The 18,759-nt window shown below is 44.1% G+C and overlaps 1 protein-coding gene across 3 annotated transcripts in view; it reads right to left on the minus strand.

Annotated features, from left to right (window-relative positions):
* Positions 1-18,759, minus strand: part of PLPP1 (phospholipid phosphatase 1) — a 131,656-nt gene that overhangs the window by 6,802 nt on the left and 106,095 nt on the right. For all 3 annotated transcript variants that reach the window (XM_027828549.3, XM_037902805.2, XM_043547537.1), the window contains one exon: positions 754-930. In XM_027828549.3, the coding sequence (XP_027684350.2) occupies positions 754-930 (177 nt within the window). The remainder of the gene's footprint in view (positions 1-753; positions 931-18,759) is intronic.

An 18,759-nucleotide genomic window follows, 5' to 3' on the forward strand; every position in this document is an offset into this window, starting at 1 on the left:
AGAATGCTACTGCAAAAATAAATAGTTTTCCTAGCCCGTCACTTTGGCCTTGTCACCCTCTTTACATACCTCCCATAATAAGTTATTTGACCTCATTTTCAAAGCCCTTCACTGCCTATCACCACCCTACCTGTCATCTCTCATTCATGACTGAAGTGACAACTCTTGCCTCTGATCTACCCATGATGCGACCCTCCATTGCTCGCTTGTTAAATTTTCGAACAGGCACCTTCATGCTCTCTCCCATGCTTCCCCTTGTACTTGGGAGGAGCTCTCTGAACAAAAACATTAAAAAAAAAAATCCACAAAACTACCTAATCCTCTTTCTAATTAATCTTCAAACCTCCTTTCCCATTAAGTCTACAAAAAAATGTAAGAGTTACAGTGCTGGTGTGCTGAGATCACTGGCCAGGACTCTCTCATGGTTTCTTGGTACTCCCCTGTCTGTATTCATCTGTCTTAGACCAAAAAGACTGTTCCTGCCCCAAAGATCTTACACTCTGTTTTTACAGCAGCTAGCACAGTTGGGGTCCTGGTCCATTACTGAGGCTTCTACAGTCTATGGTGGTAATAATGTGATCTAATTCTGTACAAGTTTTTCTTCTATTGCCTACCCCAGCCCCACTACTTTTCAGAGCATGTGGAAGGTCTGTACGTTTCCCCCTGAATAGAGCCTGTACTTGCCACACATGGCATAAAACCTACTTTTAAAATACCTTTGATTCTGTCTTAGTGAACTACTTATGAACTTACGATGAGCACAGCTACCACCGCTCCCTGAAGGAGTCCAGTCAACACGTCACTCCAGTGATGTTTGTAATCAGAAACACGGGAGAGACCCACGTAGATAGATGCTGCAATGAGACCAAATTGCGCTGTGGGACGTACAAGTCTTGCCCAATCTCCTTTCATTCTGGCCTGAAGATAAAGCTGAAAGACAGGAAAAGCTGTTATCAAGCACCTCCGAAGCATTTTTCATCTAGTTTTCATCTAGAACTGCTCAGCTGATAAATCATAGCCCCAGGTTACTCAAGTTTAATCAGAAGTTACATCAGTCAGTATTCACATTTCAGAAGTATAATATGATCCATACCCCTGAATATTAAGTTAGTTTGAAACAGCACAGTAGTTCCAGAATATCAAATCCAAGCTATGTTACTCTAGTGTAAATACCCAACAGCTCAGTACAATATGAATGCAGAGATTTCAGTATTAATTCAACTATAGTCTTAATGTTTTGTATAGTTATGCTACTCCCCACCCTTAGTTTGTTATATGTTGTGTAAAGGAATACAGTGCATTAGCCCTGATTTGACAAAGGGCTAAATTGTTTCAGAACTATAATCTTCTGGTGCCAGACTAAAGCCATTTAAGGAATGGAAGAAGGATCCCAGTGAACAGTGGAGATATTGATCTAATCTATTTCTACTGATTAAAGCTAACTAGCTCTTCATTCATTGCTAAGCTATCTTCTTAGGGTGTTAAAATGCTGTCAGATATAACTTACAGGGTTTCCAAAAAATATTTCTTACTCTAAACAGAAAGCAACAAAAGACAACAGCATGAGTATAGAATACATAAGTTCTACAATAACCATTTAAGCAGGAGTATACAGGCCTTAATTATCTACACGTGATTGCAATAACTATGGTGCTAAATACAGCCTGCCCCTTAAGCCATGTCTACACTTACAGCTGTACTGCTATAAGAGCGCTCATGTAACTGCATTATGCCAGTGGGAGAGAGCTCTCCCATTGACATCATAAAACCAGCTCAATGAGCAGCAGTAACCATGTCCGCAGGAGAGCATCCCCCTAAGCAACAAAAGTTTAGCTGACATAAGAACTAGTGTAGACATAAATAAAGCCCATATAATAATTTTGTAAATCCAGCATAAAATTCTGGTTCTAATTGCAAAATATAGCCAAACAGAAAGCTAATTTAGCTATTACAATGAAGGATACCACAAAACTACAAATGTGTTCAGGTTGTTTTGACAAAGTTTAAATAATTTGGCCACCTACGTGTGTATTTACATCACTGGAGCTAAACTGTTACTCTACAGACTGCACCCCAAAAGTCTTGGAATATTGGAAAGTGATTCTTAGTGTGGGGGTGGGAGGGACAAAGTTTGTGGCCATTTTTTCCTTCTCCTCCCCCGCCTCACCTTCCCCGCTAGCTTGTTTTATTTTTTTCCCCCCCTTCTTTCCTGCCTCTTGGTAAAGCAGCTGGCATTCTGCTGCTTTAAAAAAGTTTTTAAAAAACCACAAATGCACAGAGCCTGTGATGATAAATAAATGCATCTGACGTGAGCCAAAGCCAAGTCCAAGCAGTAAAACTGAAATGAATTTTAACCTGCCTTGTCTCTAATTATTGCCTTTGAACAGCTGATGTTTTCTTTTTACAGAAAGTGGAAATCGCCCCAAGTGGAAGAGGTTTTCCAGATTCATATTAAAATGTATTACACTCAAATATGACAAGAGCTATTTTAAGCATAACCCAACTTTGTAACTTCATATCAGCCTGTCCTTAGATCACAGCTTTTATGCTCCCTCCTGCAAACCCCCTTCTGAGTACAAAACACAGATCATTAGATCTTATATGTTACCTTCCCCATATAATCCACACAAGACACTGCCTTTGTCTATCACACTCCATTATCTCCAGTACAGAGACAGGCTAGAGACCGCATGTTCCAGCTGAGAGGAGCTTTTCCTCGATCCATCCAATATACAATTAAGAATCCCAATACCCTAGACACACCTAAGAAATCTTGTACTGGATGTAAGCAAGAAGTTGAACAGGTTATCAAGATTAGTAATTAATATAGACCACAAAAAGTTTACAGAGTCACTTTTTAGTGATGTTGTTTTAAGCAAAACTCCTTGTTATTTTACCCCAACTATTCTGTACTGTGTTTTGTGACTTTAGTGTTCGCAAGATTTTTTACAGAGCCTCTTCCAAACACAGGAAATCTAAATGCTTTACAATATATTTAATAGGGACAGTTTTGATTTTGCTTCATGGTACAACTTGAATAGTGACTGCTAGCAAACAGCAGCCATTTGGGAGCTCAGCAATAACTCACTTTGCAACACAAACCCATCTAGTCATAGGAAAAAAAGCACACTATTATCCTATCCTCTACAAGAGCTATACAAGAAATTGCTAATGGAACTGGGATGTGTGCTTAAGGTCTCAAAACAGCAGCAGCATTGGTCAACAGCTTAAATCTTGGTCTAAAACTTGAATTCATAACCTTGCAGCCCAGGATCTGAAGTGCTATCAACTGAGCCACACAGGATTCATGTGCTACCATGATACACAAACCACCTAATGTCAATGCTTCCACAGCCAACTTCAAAAACCATGTGCATCTATTATAACCATTAAGTTTATTGTGCAAATACTGTACATTAAAGGTGCTACTTTCCAAAGGTAAATGTTTGGGGAATGTTCCATTGGTTTTTCAAAGTAACTATTACATCATCACGTTGGTATTTTCAGTCTGCTATAAACAGAGTATCAAAAGATCAACCCTTGACAGAAATAACTTGTCCTCCCCCCCCCCCCCCCAAGCAGGGTCAGGGTGAAATCAGTCCCAGAAAAAGACGCTATAAGCTAAGTTTATTCAGAGTGTAAATGCCAAACAGGTCCTCTTAGGACACAGCTTATTCTGCAGATAGGTTTCAAAGTGTGACTTCATTCCACATTGCCATTATTTTGCTACTGTGTATATTAACTGCCAGACAGTATAGTTTAGAGCAATATAGCATGTGAAGGGTGAAAAGCTGTGTTTTATGTTACCTCAGCTTTCATACTACAATCGATTCAGTGGTTCTACATGGGCCACTGGTGGTCCATACAGCACATGGTGGCCTACAGAGAGCTAGCTGGTCATTCAGTGCTAGCTCTCTTTTTTTCCTCCAGCTGCTGAAGTCCCCTGAAGACAGCTACATGTCCTTCAAAAATGTGGTCTCTACTAGAAGAACATTTTGAGACACCCTGGTGCAGATTAGCTGGTTAGAGCTTTCTTTGTCAGCCTACAGAAAGCTGAGCTAATGGTAAAATGTTGTCTTTGAACCTCCCTCAAGCAGAACGTACTCCCAAAGCAAAATGCTGGCCCTTTTCTGGGTAACAGACAGCTGGCAAACAGGAAGCCCAGGTTTTATGTTTAAACAAACTTCAATTCCACATTAAGAAAGTAACCACTAGCCACAGCGGTTCAAGATTTGGAAGTATCCTATAACGATGGATAGGAGGCACACAGTTAGGTATGTATATTTTACCCGTCCTAGAGCCTTTCTGAAGACTTGCACAGTGACACCTACATCAAGTTTAAGAAACCCTTGAGCTCTTCCACACTCCACAGCCGAACGGGACAGTCCCGCATTTTTCTAAGAGTAGGTTCACAACCTGGGAAGGAGGGAGAAGTCATCCCACACAGCACTTTCTTTTCAGTCACTTCACTGAAATGACTATCTGCTGCTGTAATTACTTTCAGAGAGTAACAGCTGCTGCTGTTTATCACAAGTGCATTTTCGGATATTAAGTGCTTGCGATGGTTATTTTTCATAAGCCAGCTGCTGCAGTGGCAAATTCCATGTTATTTTTATCAGGGTGCTTCTAACTGAATTTAAACTTAATAGACTTAGCCAGTGGTTTTGGGGGGAGGGGGGGAAGTTGCCTTCTAATCAATCACTCTTAAAAACTGAATTGAGCAATGGGAACAAGACCTGGGTTGACATGAACAGTTTAAAACAGATGAACAACATTGCTTAGTGCACTAAAATAATCCTCTCACAAGACATTAAGGAATACAACTTCTCCCCTGTAGTCCCATAAATATACAGGCCTATGAAAGTTAAAGCCAGTCCCGCATAAAATACGTATCCTTGTATGCATCCATAGGTGTGAATTTTATTACATTCATGGTTATAGTAACACACACTATGTATATAAAATACAGGCTCGACACGAGGAGTATATCTGTACATGCAGACGACACGTCCCCTTTTGATTTCTTTAGCGCCCAATCCTGCTCCTACTTGAAGTCACTGATAAAACTGCCTTCAGATGGGAACAGGATTGAATCCTTCCCCCTTTCCTGTGTTTTCATTAAAGTGCAGTGAAAAGTTTCCTGCATAATTGGAAGCAGACTGAATTTCAGAGTTAAACATTCTGTCACTGAAACTATGGAACTTGTCAGTAAATTTCACACAGCATTACTGCAGAAAGTATGTTAGATCAACAGGATTTACCCTGTGATTTATTACGGAGGTGTCACTGCATCTGAGAGAGATCAGTGTAAGAGAAAAAATACTAAATTAATGCTTAAATACAGGATGCCATTCCAACGCCTTAAGTAGTTCCACAAACATGTGTAGGTGTTGATTTGTCCATCCTCCCTCTCCTGCTCTCCTGTCCCTATATAAACTGTCATTATTAAATTACCTTAGAAATGGTAGGTGCCATTAACAGTGGTCAGCTCCCCCACCGTGCTTTTAATTTACTAAGTTGGACACACACACAGATGTATTTTATAGAAGCTTTCACAGAGTATGATTAAAGAATTTTTAGCCATTTTTCACTTAATGCTTACCCTATAACGAAAATACCACACACATGCTGAACACAAATTTCCTCCCAGCCTATGGTCTAATACTCCATTTCTAAAAATACTACGTAGGGGCTGAAAAACAGCCACTTTGAGGTTTTTTGCAAGAAGCCACAGACACAAATGGAAAGGTTTTTGCAACTAGAGAATTATTTGCTGCTGTTAAAAAATGTCCCGCCCCCCTAAAAAAAGAGGGGGGACTTTAAAAATATTAGGTATTTATAAAGTTTGTTTTAAGATGTGACTTCTGTTTTCCAGAGAGCAAAAACTGCTGAGATGGAATTCTGTAGCTCTACATAAGAAAATTCAGAAATCCTTTGAGAAAAATACTTTTCAGAAGACTGAAATGTTCTTTTTTCAGGCCATAAGTACAGTTACTTCATACAACCAAAAAAAAAAAAAAAGGAATAAAAATACAATAAAAAAAACCTTTACTTTGCTATACAAATATTACTTGAAATCATTAACCATGCAATCCCCCCAGCTGCCTTATAATCCTGCCCTTAGGACACAGTGTTCTTTCTTGTCCACTAAGGCTAACTACTAAATCCAGGTCATGTATTTAAAGCTACTTTATAATACTTCGTGCTTCTACAGTACTCCTCAAAGCCCTTTGCAAACATTAACGAATCTGCAGAACAGAACAGATACTCTGCAACTGAACACTGCTTTGAAACAAAACCTAAGCCACACCATGAGTTTCACATGGCAGAGTTCAGGTATTTCAGATGTCAGTCTTCAAGAGGTTTACTGTTTCCATACAAATTTACACCAAAGAGGAAATCTGGGAAGTGAATCTCTGGATTTTCCCTACTTTGCAGAAACAGCATCAATTAAAAAAAATAATAGAAATACAGTAATTCCTCGCTTAAGGTTGTAGTTATGGTCCTGAAAACTGCTACTTTAAGCAAAATCATGTTAAGCGAATCCAATTTTCCCCATAAGAATTAATGTAAGGGAGGGGGGGTTAGGTTCCAGGGAAATATATATATATGGTGGTGGAGTCAGAGGGTGGGCTATTTCCCAGGGAACGTCTTACCGCTAAATGATGAACTAGCACTCAGCTGAGCCCTCAAGGGTTAACCCATCGTTGTAAATGTAGCCTTGCATTCTACAAGGCAGCACGAATGGAGGGAGAGGAGAACAGCATGGCAGGCAGGCAGGCAGGCAGGCAGACACACACACACACATTGCCCCTTTAAGTACGCTGACCCTACGTTAAGTACACTGCCTTTTTAAGTAGATAAGCAAGTTGAGACAGCAGCTGCTGCCAGCAAGCTCCCTCCATCCTGAGCCCTGTCCCCCACCCTCCCCCCCAGCTCTGTGGAGATGGGGTAAAGGAGGGGGGAGAGGGGGACACCCTGACATTAGCCCCCCTCTACCCACCCCTCTGCACAGAAAGCAGGAGGTTCCTGGGAGCAGCTCCAAGGCAGAGGGCAAGAGCACTACATGGCAGTGGTGGGAGGGACAGCTGAACTGCCCGGCAATTGACAGCCTACTGGGCGGCTGCCTGACAGGAAACTTAGGGGGGCTGCTGGTCCCCCCTGGTTCCAAGCCCCCACCAGCTAGCTCCAATGGGCTGCTCTTCCTGCAAGCAGTGGACAAAGCAGGCGGCTGCTGAACAAGGTTATAAGGGAGCATTGCACAACTTGAAACGAGCATGTTCCCTAATTGATCAGCAACGTAACAAAGTTAACTGGGATGACTTTAAGTGAGGAGTTACTGTACTTAGATGATGTGGGCATTATTGCAAAATATTGTCTTAAACCTCCCCCTCCCTGTTGCTGCTGGCTGCTGTTGGTTGCTGGGGCGAGCAGCCGAGGTTGGGCCCTGCCCCCCTCTGGTGTCACCAACGCCGTGGGATCAGGCAGCCAGTGAGTTCCCCACCTTCCCAGGGGTGGTGGGTTCAGGCTTTGGGCTTCAGTCCTGGGGTGGTGGGGCAGCAAGCTCTGGCCGTGGGGCAGGGGTTCCCACAAGTCCCCACTTCTGGTCTTTTATGTATGTCTGTCTGTCTCCCCACCCCAGGAGACACCCAATGGGAAGTTCTTCAAACAAAATAAGAGTCCTCTCCCCTCTTTCTTCATCTGAGAGAGGAGACCATAAGCAGACAGAGACAAGGGTGACCTGGATATCAGGCCATCTTCCTGGGTCAGCCCTCTGAGCTTAGTTTAAAATGGGGTCTACCTCCAGCCACTCCTCTTGGGACATACTGCTTTAAGAGGTTGGGTCACACAGATCTGAGAGCAATAGGGCCTGCCACTGTCTCCCTCTTGATGCGTCTGTCTCTGCTGCCCAAGATGGGGCTGCCCTCTTCTTGTTCATTACTCCTTCCTGTGGCAGATTTTTCCTTTTAAAGCTTCCCCACCCTCCAGGCAGAACAAACCTTGCAGATGTGCCTCATGGATGTTGAGCAGGCCCAGAGGAGCTCGTTAGTCTCCTCAGTGTGAGGGCGTATCCCTTCACATGCCCCACCCCTCAAGCTGGAAAGGCTGTTCTAGGGCAGCGTTAGCATGGTCCTTTCCCACCTGCTGTTGTGGTGCAAGGTATAACAGCATTATATATGGATTTAGGTCTTCAATTGTGTGAATCCAGCATAAGGGAGCATGATCTGTTACCAGAGAGAACAGGTAATACCCAAGGGAATCCATGGTCCAGTTAATCTTGAGTGAGCCTTTTCTCTAGGGAAAAGCTTCCTACTCAGGTAGAGGACTGGGTGCTCTTCTCCTCCAAAGCCTTATGAGACAGTACAATGCCGAGCCTGACGTCTGAGGCATCGGTGTGCAGTCTGAGCTCCCAAGAAAACAATCAGGGCTGAAGAACACAGGCACCTGGCATGGTCATGTTGTCAGTTCACTAAAAGCATCCTCATATTTCTCATCCCACTGGGTCATCTCAGAGTAGTTGCCTTTCATGAAGTCCGTAAGAAGGGCTGTGATTGAGGCAGAAACACGGATAAACCTAGTCGAGAAAATGCCTTACTTGCCTCTTTGTCTGGGGAATGCGACACGCTGTTAGGGCCTCTACCTGGTTGACCGCTGGCTTCACAAGGCTGCCTCCAACACGGTACCCCAAATAGGTTACTTCATCTATGGCTATCTTACGGCTAACTCTGAAAAGTAAGTCCTGCATCCTGTAGGGCTTTTAATATTGCTTTTAAGTGCTGTAGGTGGTCTTCCCAGTTAGGATTATAGACAATGTCGCCTATGTCGGGGGTGAGGATCCTGTTCATAAGCCACTGGAAAGTTGTGGCACCTCCACGGGGACCAAAAGGCAGAGTCTTGAACTGGAAGTACCCAAAGGAGTGGAGAAAGGTGTTTTCTCTTGTGAGAAAGGGGATAAAGGGATCTGCCAATACCCTTTTAAGTCAGTAGTGCTCAGGTGTTTCACCAATCTCAGCTGCTGTAGTAACTCATCTACCCTGGCATTGGGTAGGTGTTGAATTTCAAGATGGAATTAACCTGTCTAAAGTCAATGCAAACCCAAACCGAAGCGTCTGGTTTGGGAATGAGATCTGTGGGGCTCCTCCATTCACTTTTGGATTTCATAGTTATCCTCATCTCCAGCATTACTCACACTTCCTCTAAGACTATATCCCACAACCTCTGTGGCAATGGTCTAGAGCTCTCCCTGACCAGCTGGCCTGGCGTGGTCTATAGATGATGTGGGATGAACTGCATTCTCCGGGGCAGGTGGAAAATACTATTGTGAAATCTGACAAATTAGAGGAGCTTCTTCCTTTGAGCAGGGCAGAGCCCCTCACCGCCCCGTACTGTTGTCAGTTCTTGGCTGCTGAGTACCAATGGGACCTGAATTAGGGTCCCAGGAGAGGGAGTTATCAGCAGGGCCTCCTGCATCTTCCAAAGTTTGAGAAGATTCACTTGATAGATATTGATTTCTTTTCTCCTCCCTGGTAGTCCTATTTCTTATGACCTGCCTGACCACTTGAAATGGACCCTGCCATTGGGCCATTAATTTAGATTCTGCTGCAGGAGAACACGGTCACCCGGCTGGAAAGTTTGTAGTCATGCCCCTCTCTTGTAATTTCTTTCCTGATGAGTTGGGCCTCTCTCAAATTCTCTCTACCGAAAACCCCTATGTTTCTGAGTTGTTCCCTTCATTATAAGGCATATCGTAAGGCTTAAGGCCCCTATGTCTTGTTCCTCCCAATCTTTTCCTAACAAGTCCAAGATTCCTCATGGTTGACGACCACAAAGAGAACCCTGTAGACATTTGCAGGACCTCCTTATGGAAAACAGGAGCGATGGGAATAGCTGGTCCCACTGCTTGCGGTAGTCATCAACAAAGCATTTCACCATTCCCTTCAGCATCTTATTAAATTGCTGTACTAGGCAATCAGTCTGTGGGTGGTACACCTAGGTTTTCCAGGATGAGACTTTCAGAAGGGAACATAATTCACACATTGGCTGGGAGGTGAAGTTAGTCCCTTAGCTATTAATATTTCTGGGGAAAATCTCATATGTGAGAAGCGCATGAAGCATGAAGTGCAGATACTGTTCACCCAACAAAGGCTAAGTTAGGGTGATTCCTCTGTCCTTGCCCAAAATTCCCACTCTGTAGGAGGGCTTCCAGGTCCCAATTGCTTACCTCTTCTCCCCCCCCCCCCTTTTTTAAACCCCTTGTACCAAATGTGGTTATGCCTGCATTCTCCAACATTTGTCAGGGGCAGGGGCTCCCTCAAGTCCCCTCTAGACCCAACTTCTGGTCCTTTATAATGTCTCTCTCTCCCTGCCGGCAGACACCCAAGCAGGGTTGGGCAAAAAAAGAAAAGAAGAGTCCTTTCCCCTCTTTCATGGGAGAGTGGAGTCCATAAGAAAATAAAGAGACAAGGATGACCTAGATAACAGGCAGCCTTCCTGGGTCAGCCCTTTGGACTTAGTCTAAAATGGGGTCTACCTCCTGTCTCCTTGTGGGGCGTACTGCTGAGGCTGGGTCATGCCACTTTAGGAGCGGTGAGGTCAGTTGCTGCTCCCTCAGCTGGCCTATCTCAGCTGTCTGAGGTGGAGCAGCCTTCTTCCTGTTCACTGGCCCTTCTTGTGGCAGGTTTTTTCTTTTAAGCTCCCTCTTCCCCCCCCGGCAGAACAAGCCTTGCACCTGCACCTCGGTGTTGGACAAATCCAGAAGAGCTAGTTAGCTTCCTCTCCACCAGAGTGAGGGTGTGCCCCGTCACAAGCAACTACAACTGGGGCTTGACTGAACACTGTGGGACCTAGGGCTGCCCAGCTGCCCCTTGAGGCTAGACAGACTCTTGCCCTGGGGAAGAACGACAGACAGGTTAAGTCAACTGATGCAGCAGCTCTAGGCCATAAGTAAGCCCCTTTGTTTTCAGTTTAAACCAATTTTTACAGAAAAATTCCCAGGTTTTACAAAAAAGTACTATTCAGTTTTCCAATTTTCACCCTGCTTTTGTATCATCCAAATACAAAAAAAAAAAAAAAAAATCCCACCTTGTTTTATTAGGAAAATATAACACATTGCATGAGATGTATGTATTATGATAATACGTTAGTCTGTGTGTATATGCAAAGCTGCCTGTTGAAGTAAGGCTATGGATCAGTCTAGAACAGGGGTGGCCAACCTGTGACTCTGGAACCACATGTGGCTCTTCAGAAGTTAATATGTGGCTCCTTGTATACGCACCGACTCCGGGGCTGGGCTATAGGTGCCAACTTTCCAATGTGCCTGGGGGTGCTCACTGCTCAACCCTCGACTCTGCCCCAGGCCCAACCCCAACTCCACCCCTTCCCCCAAGACCCCTGCCCCGTCCCCTGAGCCTGTCACATCCTCATTCCTACCCCCTCTCCACCCCACAGCCTCCATGCCATGAAACAGCTGATCACAGTGGGCAGGAGGTGCGGGGAAGCTGCTGATTGGCCGGTGGGTGGGAAATCCTGGGGGTGGGAGGAGGAGGTGATGGCAGGCTGCTGATGTATTACTGCGGCTCTTTGGCAATGTACACTGGTAAATTCTGGCTCCTTCTCAGGCTCAGGTTGGCCACCCCTGGGCTAGAAGATGCACGCAAGCAAGCTCTGAAGTGCATATGCATCTGAATGTACTGATGAATCTCACGCTCACCACGTACACATTTCAAGCTGTTAGCAGACAATGGTTTAAGATCTGACACACTAAAATGGGAAGAAAACAAAAATCTGTATTAGAATGTTTCAGAGCACAAGGAAGTATTCAAAAGTTTAAAAAAACCAAAAATAAAAACAGGAGAAAAGGATGAAGTTGAATGTACGTGCTGCAAATGGTGTGGTCCAATTATTAAATGTAAATATTTATAGGCTAATAATTTCTAAATCTACAACAACAAACTGTTTATTCAAATGAAAAGTTTTATTTGGGGGACTAGAGATACTGTATATTGTTTTCTTAAATTCAGAGGTGACATGTTTGGAGTTCTGTTTTAGTTCTGCAGCAAACCACATCGTTGAATGGAATTCAAAGTATTAATTTACTAAATACACCCCACCCCGATATTTACCCAGAAAAATTAATCGTTTTTTGCACTGATTTTCACCTCTTTGTGTTGTAGTAATAAACACTGAAACATTCCCAGGAAAGATTAAATAAAATAAAAACTGAAAATGAAGGGCCCAAGCCATACGGGATTGCCCAGGAGGGGCTACAGTCCCTGCCCTAAGGAGCTGCCACAAATGGTGGCCGGAGGGCTATGTTGACTCTGACAGGCAGTGGGGTAGGTATAAACCCATCCTTAGGGAGGGTTTTTGTTTTTAAATAAAATCATTTTCTCATCAAGCAGCCCATGGCGGGGAGGGGTGCAGCCAGTAAGCCACTAAGGCTCATAAGGGAGATTTCTCCTACAGATTTCAGCAGCTTCACAGGAAGGGGTAGGGTCTGCCCCCATGACCTCTCAAGTCTTCCACTCTCAGCCAGTATCCCTCAACAGAGCCCTGCTCCAGCAGGCTTAGAGAGATTTGTAGGAGGGGGTAGAAGGAGGTAGTTGAGAAGCTATCGCTGTCTTCCTACGGATATTATGAAGTTTGCTGAAGGTGAGAAGGCTCACCCTCCACCTACTAGGACTTTGCGGAGGCTCCCAACAACCCAAGACTTGACTTGTAAGTACATGTAGGCAACCAATGAATGACTAGCCCTCCTAAGTCTCCCCAGGAGTCTAATAAGAGGGTTGGTTATTGACAGGGGGACAGAGGGAAACCACAAGTCTAAAGTCTTGGGGGGGACCCATGAACCTGTAAGGTGCATGGATTAGCTACGAGCCTAATGCATGATGTGGAGTTTGGAGGCCTCATAAGGTTCCAGGAGATGAAGCGCTCACAGGGAGCTGAACAGCCTGTAAAACTTTTGGAGGTGGGAGAGCAGAGATCTCCTTCCCTAGAACTCCAGCTAGAGGATGCAGAGCAGCAGGAAGCAACCAAAAGGAATGCAGAAGTTCTTTCATCTCTATGCACCCCTCTTTGCTTCTGAGGGCCTACAAGTCTCCTGCTGGCTGCATTCCTCACCAATAGCCATTGGTGCAGACCTTAAGAGAACAGCCCCACTCCTGTGAGCATTAGGAGAGTAACAGGAAAGATTTCCACTCCTACGCATTTCATGGGCTCTGCAGGAAGGAAGCTGTAATAGTGAGGGTCCACAAAGGGTTTGCAAAAAAGTGAGACTCCTCCTTGCAGACCTTCAGGCAGGGGTTCTCAAATTGGGGGTTGGGACCCCTCAGGGGGTCATGAGATTATTACATGGAGGTCACAAGCTGTCAGCCTCCACCCCAAATCCCACTTTGCCTCCAGCATTTATAACGGTGTTAAATATATAAAAAGTGTTTTTAATTTATAAGGGGGGTTGCACTCAGAGGTGTGCTATGTGAAAGGGGTCACCAGTACAAAAGTTTGAGAACCACTACCTTAAGGTGTCTGTAGCATAGAGACCTCGCCCCAGGAGGGTGGGTGACAGTGTATTTAGCCAAAGACCTTGACCTATAGAACAAAGGAGCATTTTCCCTTTGCTTTTCTCCTAAAGTTTGCTGGACTAGGCCTCTTGTGGACCTCCTATGGCTTCCTGAAACAGGGGCTGCTTCTTCTGTGGGCCCTAGGACTGTAAAAATGAAGGAGATTCCAAAACAAAAAAAAGACTTTTTTGTTAAGGCAAAGTTAAGACTGTAGGCACATAACCACCTTGGAATTAAAAAATAAAATCAAGAAACCCAGCGAATTCAGAAGTAGGGTTGCACTTCTCAAACAAAGTGCTGACTCTCAAACAGCAATAACTTTCATTCTGCCCCAGTAATAACAAAAAGACAAGCAGCTTCTAAAGTCTATAATCCCCACCTCCCCCAAAAATGACTGCAGGTTAATGCAAATGTTCCATACATCATAACTTAGAACAGCACAAAATTTTATGCCACAGTGTTGCATATGTGCATACATGCAAGTGCTCTGAGCACATTCACAACATACTACTTAGAATCATAGAATCATAGAATATCAGGGTTGGAAGGGACCTCAGAAGGTCATCTAGTCCAACCCCCTGCTCGAAGCAGGACCAAGTCCCAGTTAAATCATCCCAGCCAGGGCTTTGTCAAGCCTGACCTTAAAAACCTCTAAGGAAGGAGATTCTACCACCTCCCTAGGTAACGCATTCCAGTGTTTCACCACCCTCTTAGTGAAAAAGTTTTTCCTAATATCCAATCTAAACCTCCCCCACTGCAACTTGAGACCATTCCTCCTCGTTCTGTCATCTGCTACCATTGAGAACAGTCTAGAGCCATTCTCTTTGGAACCCCCTTTCAGGTAGTTGAAAGCAGCTATCAAATCCCCCCTCATTCTTCTCTTCTGTAGACTAAACAATCCCAGCTCCCTCAGCCTCTCCTCATAAGTCATGTGTTCTAGACCCCTAATCATTTTTGTTGCCCTTCGCTGGACTCTCTCCAATTTATCCACATCCTTCTTGTAGTGTGGGGCCCAAAACTGGACACAGTACTCCAGATGAGGCCTCACCAATGTCGAATAGAGGGGAACGATCACGTCCCTCGATCTGCTCGCTATGCCCCTACTTATACATCCCAAAATGCCATTGGCCTTTTTGGCAACAAGGGCACACTGCTGACTCATATCCAGCTTGTCGTCCACTGTCACCCCTAGGTCCTTTTCCGCAGAACTGCTGCCTAGCCATTCGGTCCCTAGTCTGTAGCGGTACATTGGATTCTTCCGTCCTAAGTGCAGGACCCTGCACTTATCCTTATTGAACCTCATCAGATTTCTTTTGGCCCAATCCTCCAATTTGTCTAGGTCCTTCTGTATCCTATCCCTCCCCTCCAGCGTATCTACCACTCCTCCCAGTTTAGTATCATCCGCATGTACTTCCATGATACAGCTCTAGCAGAGACTGATGTATGCAGTTTACCACCTGGGCACCTCTTTAAGCTTGATCTGAGACAACATATTAAAATGAAATTAAAAATGACTGCTACATCACCATCTGTTCGCCCTATAATTTCACCAACACCACACTCATACTGGAAGTACAAAAAACAGAGGCTCAAGAATTAGGGTTTCATTACACCATGTTGTAAAAACACAGGACAGAGTTAAGACTGACTGACTTTGAGTGAGTCAGTGCCCTATTTGAGAAGTGCAGTGTGACAGTTAACTCTAGATCTTCTGGTTTTCTACCTAAAAAAACCCCCTTCATTCCTGAAATGCTACATGCTCATAGTACTGCTGGGTGTCTGCAGTGTTAGCTTCATCTTTTTTGTGGGGGATACAACTATGCATTGCAACACTTCAGTATTAGTTTGCCTCAGCTTTTGTCCTCTCTGTGAAGCAACCGCTAAAAAAAAAAAAAAAAAAAAAGTAAGTATATCTGATATCAGCCTAAAGTATCAGAACAGTAGTAAGTCATCCTGACCACATAGGCAAGAGAGAGACGCCAGGTGATCGATTCTGTGTCAGCCAACACATGCTGGAACATATTCCAGTATTTCTCTCATCTTTACCAGGTGTGAATCACCCACACAAACCACTTCTGTTACTAAGCTAGTGACTGGACTCATTTAAAAAAGCCCCACCAATAAAAGGTGAAATAGCTTCGTACTGGAAGTCCAGCTGAAAATGCTTGAAATTTTTTTCAGCTGACTGTGCAAAGCAGAAACTGCTTCTCTAAACAGTTCAATGGACATGAGCTACTTAGTTAATTACAAATGCAAAGTTTGGCCATTTCCGAACAGCAGAAAACAAACACCACATTTTCTTAGTGGCTGAAGGAGATAAACTCTTCTGTTGTGTCCATCAGGTCACAGAGCCCTGAAATAAAAGGGAGGAGTGCACTGCAGGCATTTTAATACCACAGGTCACTTCACAAGATCCCCATCACTGCTGATAACCATAATTCCAGAAGATCTGCAGATAACTTCTCTTTCAGTCACGTCAGGATAGCTACTGAGCAGTAACTGTTTAACTAATCTGGATCAGATACATGAAGACAGCAATGGTTTAACCAATATAAGGAATCTAAACGTACCTATATTAATGACTACCATTTGGTGGGGCCTAGCCCCAACCTAGCCTCCTGAAATGTCAACCTAGCCTCCTGAAATAGTTGGTTCTCTCTCCAATGTAAATATTTACATTTTCATCTGTGCTCCAGAACCATGCCACATGCCTTCACAGTCCATGGTGCTGGGAGTCAACATTGTTTTGTGCTATCTGCACCAAGAAGTGTCTTTATTCATGTCCAAGGACAGCTAGGTCCTCAAATACGGTGCAGACATAAGGCCACATTCTGGGGACCATTTCCTTCTCTAGCTAGCAAAATTCAGGGGTGTGCAGCAGAGCTGTACACCACTTTGGGTATGTCATCACTAGAGATAACCAGGGCTCTTGGGTGTACCTCTAGTCCGCCTCCTATCCACACACAAAACCGTCTCACCAATTTTAATGGGGCTTTCAAGCTGGGCTAGCTAGCATGGCTGGGGGTATGGGTTAGAGCATGGATTCTGCTTTCACTCTGGCTGGAACCCACCCCCTCTGCAGCAAGGACACAGGCTAAAAATATATACATCACTCCAGTGGTGATAGTCATCCAGTATCTTCCTACCATTGCCCCTGTATACCCAAAAGGAGAGAGAGATGTTCTCTCACAAGTCACTGGGAGAAATATCAGAGCATCTCATCTTACTGCAGGACAAAGAACCATAGGATATGCCCCTAGGAGTCCTAGTGACACACACAAGCAAGTACAGCACCTGTAAGGAGGCAATAACTTGAATACGGCTTTGCAGTGTGGCAGCAGACACCTGGGGTAGGCCAAGATGGGTGCTGATCATCCGGGGTAACTCTGTAGTGAAGACACACCCTTTTATAGCTCTTTGAGCCTCAAGCCACAGGCTGGTCCTTAGGATACATTACAATAGCTTCAGGGCTGCTATAATTTCTGCCAATTACAACAGTCCCGAAAGGGTCACTGGGGCAGCTGGAGCACAGCAGAGCTCTTACGACACTCCTATCACACTACTGTGTCAGGACTGGGGAGAAAGTGAGACATTCCACCTTATGTTGGCTCTACACCACTTCAGGGGCTCCCTCTTCAAGGGGAACCCCGCACAACTGATTATACTGGATGTCTAGAGCAGGCATATTAGGGGCCAGAGGCTAGCCCATAATCTTTAAGATAATTAATGCATTAATTTTCAGATCCACTCCTCTTAAAGATAACCAAACCATTGTGGTTAAATTTGGAGTTCATAAAAATGAATAGTTCATTGCGCCAGGTTTCACACCGGAAAGAGAAAGTGCTGGTTCAGTAGAACAGATACTGGTGGTAGAAAGAAGAGAACTGAGGCTCTTTTCCACCCCTCCTCTGACGCAGGAGCAAAGCCAGTTTTGCTGGAGAAGAACACAGGCCCATTCTCTCTACTGGCTAGAAACAGCCTGGAAAAATAGTTATTGTGGTCCTGCTTACATCATCAGGTCACATGGTTCACATGGACTCTGTCGCTGCTCCAACTCCCTAAAGAGTCCACATCATATTCTGCTGCTGGCAAAAGAGTTCCAGTATGAGATAATAGCTCAATTCAAGGACTAATACCGCGGCTAGAGCCAAACTTATGCACACAGCTCCACCAATGAAACTCAGGCACCTATCCTGGCCCACGACCAGTTGAGCAGAGCCAGCAGTGACTGCTTTAGCAATATGGACAAATATCCACTAAAAAGAGACCAAACTAAATCTAACACTAGAACTAGATTTGATGCCTGGAATGCAGCATGTTGTGCCAAGTAGCCTCACTGGCTGATAGATATGTACAATAGAAACTCTAGTTCTAAACGGCAGCTCTCTCTATTCTATTCCTTTATGGTTAGGAAATTGTATATTTATGAGATAAGAATATGCTCTCCAGAGCTGTTTTTCTGCCCAGTTTATGTTGGAGGATATGAACTATTTTACTGAATGTTTATTGAGGGTTCTTCAAAGGCTTTGTTTCCACCAAGGAAACATTATTAAATAACACACTTGATCATCCTTAATGCATTAACATTGGATATATGATGGTAAAATTTGTTTAACCAATTTTCTCCTTGATTAGAGATAACTGAAAATCGATTCCCTGAACAGGTGGTCTGGAGCAATCTGCAGTGAAATGCATTCTTCTAGCGGGTTTGTTCTCCTGTCAGATATATTAGACGCTATATGAGTTCAAGGAAAGATTTGCTGTACTTAATGGGTTTTAAAACCCCAGCAATCTTGGACACAAAACTAGTTTTTAAGTCTGACTTCTGTGTAGAGTCCTGCAAATCTGCAGCTATCCGCAGACCACATTTGCGGATTGGATGTGGATACAAATTTTGTATCCACGCAGGGTTCTACTTGTGTGATCTACTTTATAATAGGAAAGTGTAAGGAAACTATTTTGTTAGTGTATAAACCCCAAATGGCTTTGGAGCAAGGTGCAGGCAGTCTTTACCCCAAGGAAACAGCAATTTCAGCTTCAGCTATAAAGATATACAAGTTACCACGGTGCTTGAGACACTCTGAAAAAGGTATTCCCTCTGATGCGTGCCTACATTTTGGTGACGTATCAGTTTGTTGCACACCACACTTGTGATTAGATGGATGATGGCAGAGAACTGCTTGCCCATGATACTCTAAGA

This window comes from Chelonia mydas, chromosome 5 (genome assembly GCF_015237465.2).
Source record: "Chelonia mydas isolate rCheMyd1 chromosome 5, rCheMyd1.pri.v2, whole genome shotgun sequence".
NCBI classification, from domain to species: domain Eukaryota; kingdom Metazoa; phylum Chordata; order Testudines; family Cheloniidae; genus Chelonia; species Chelonia mydas.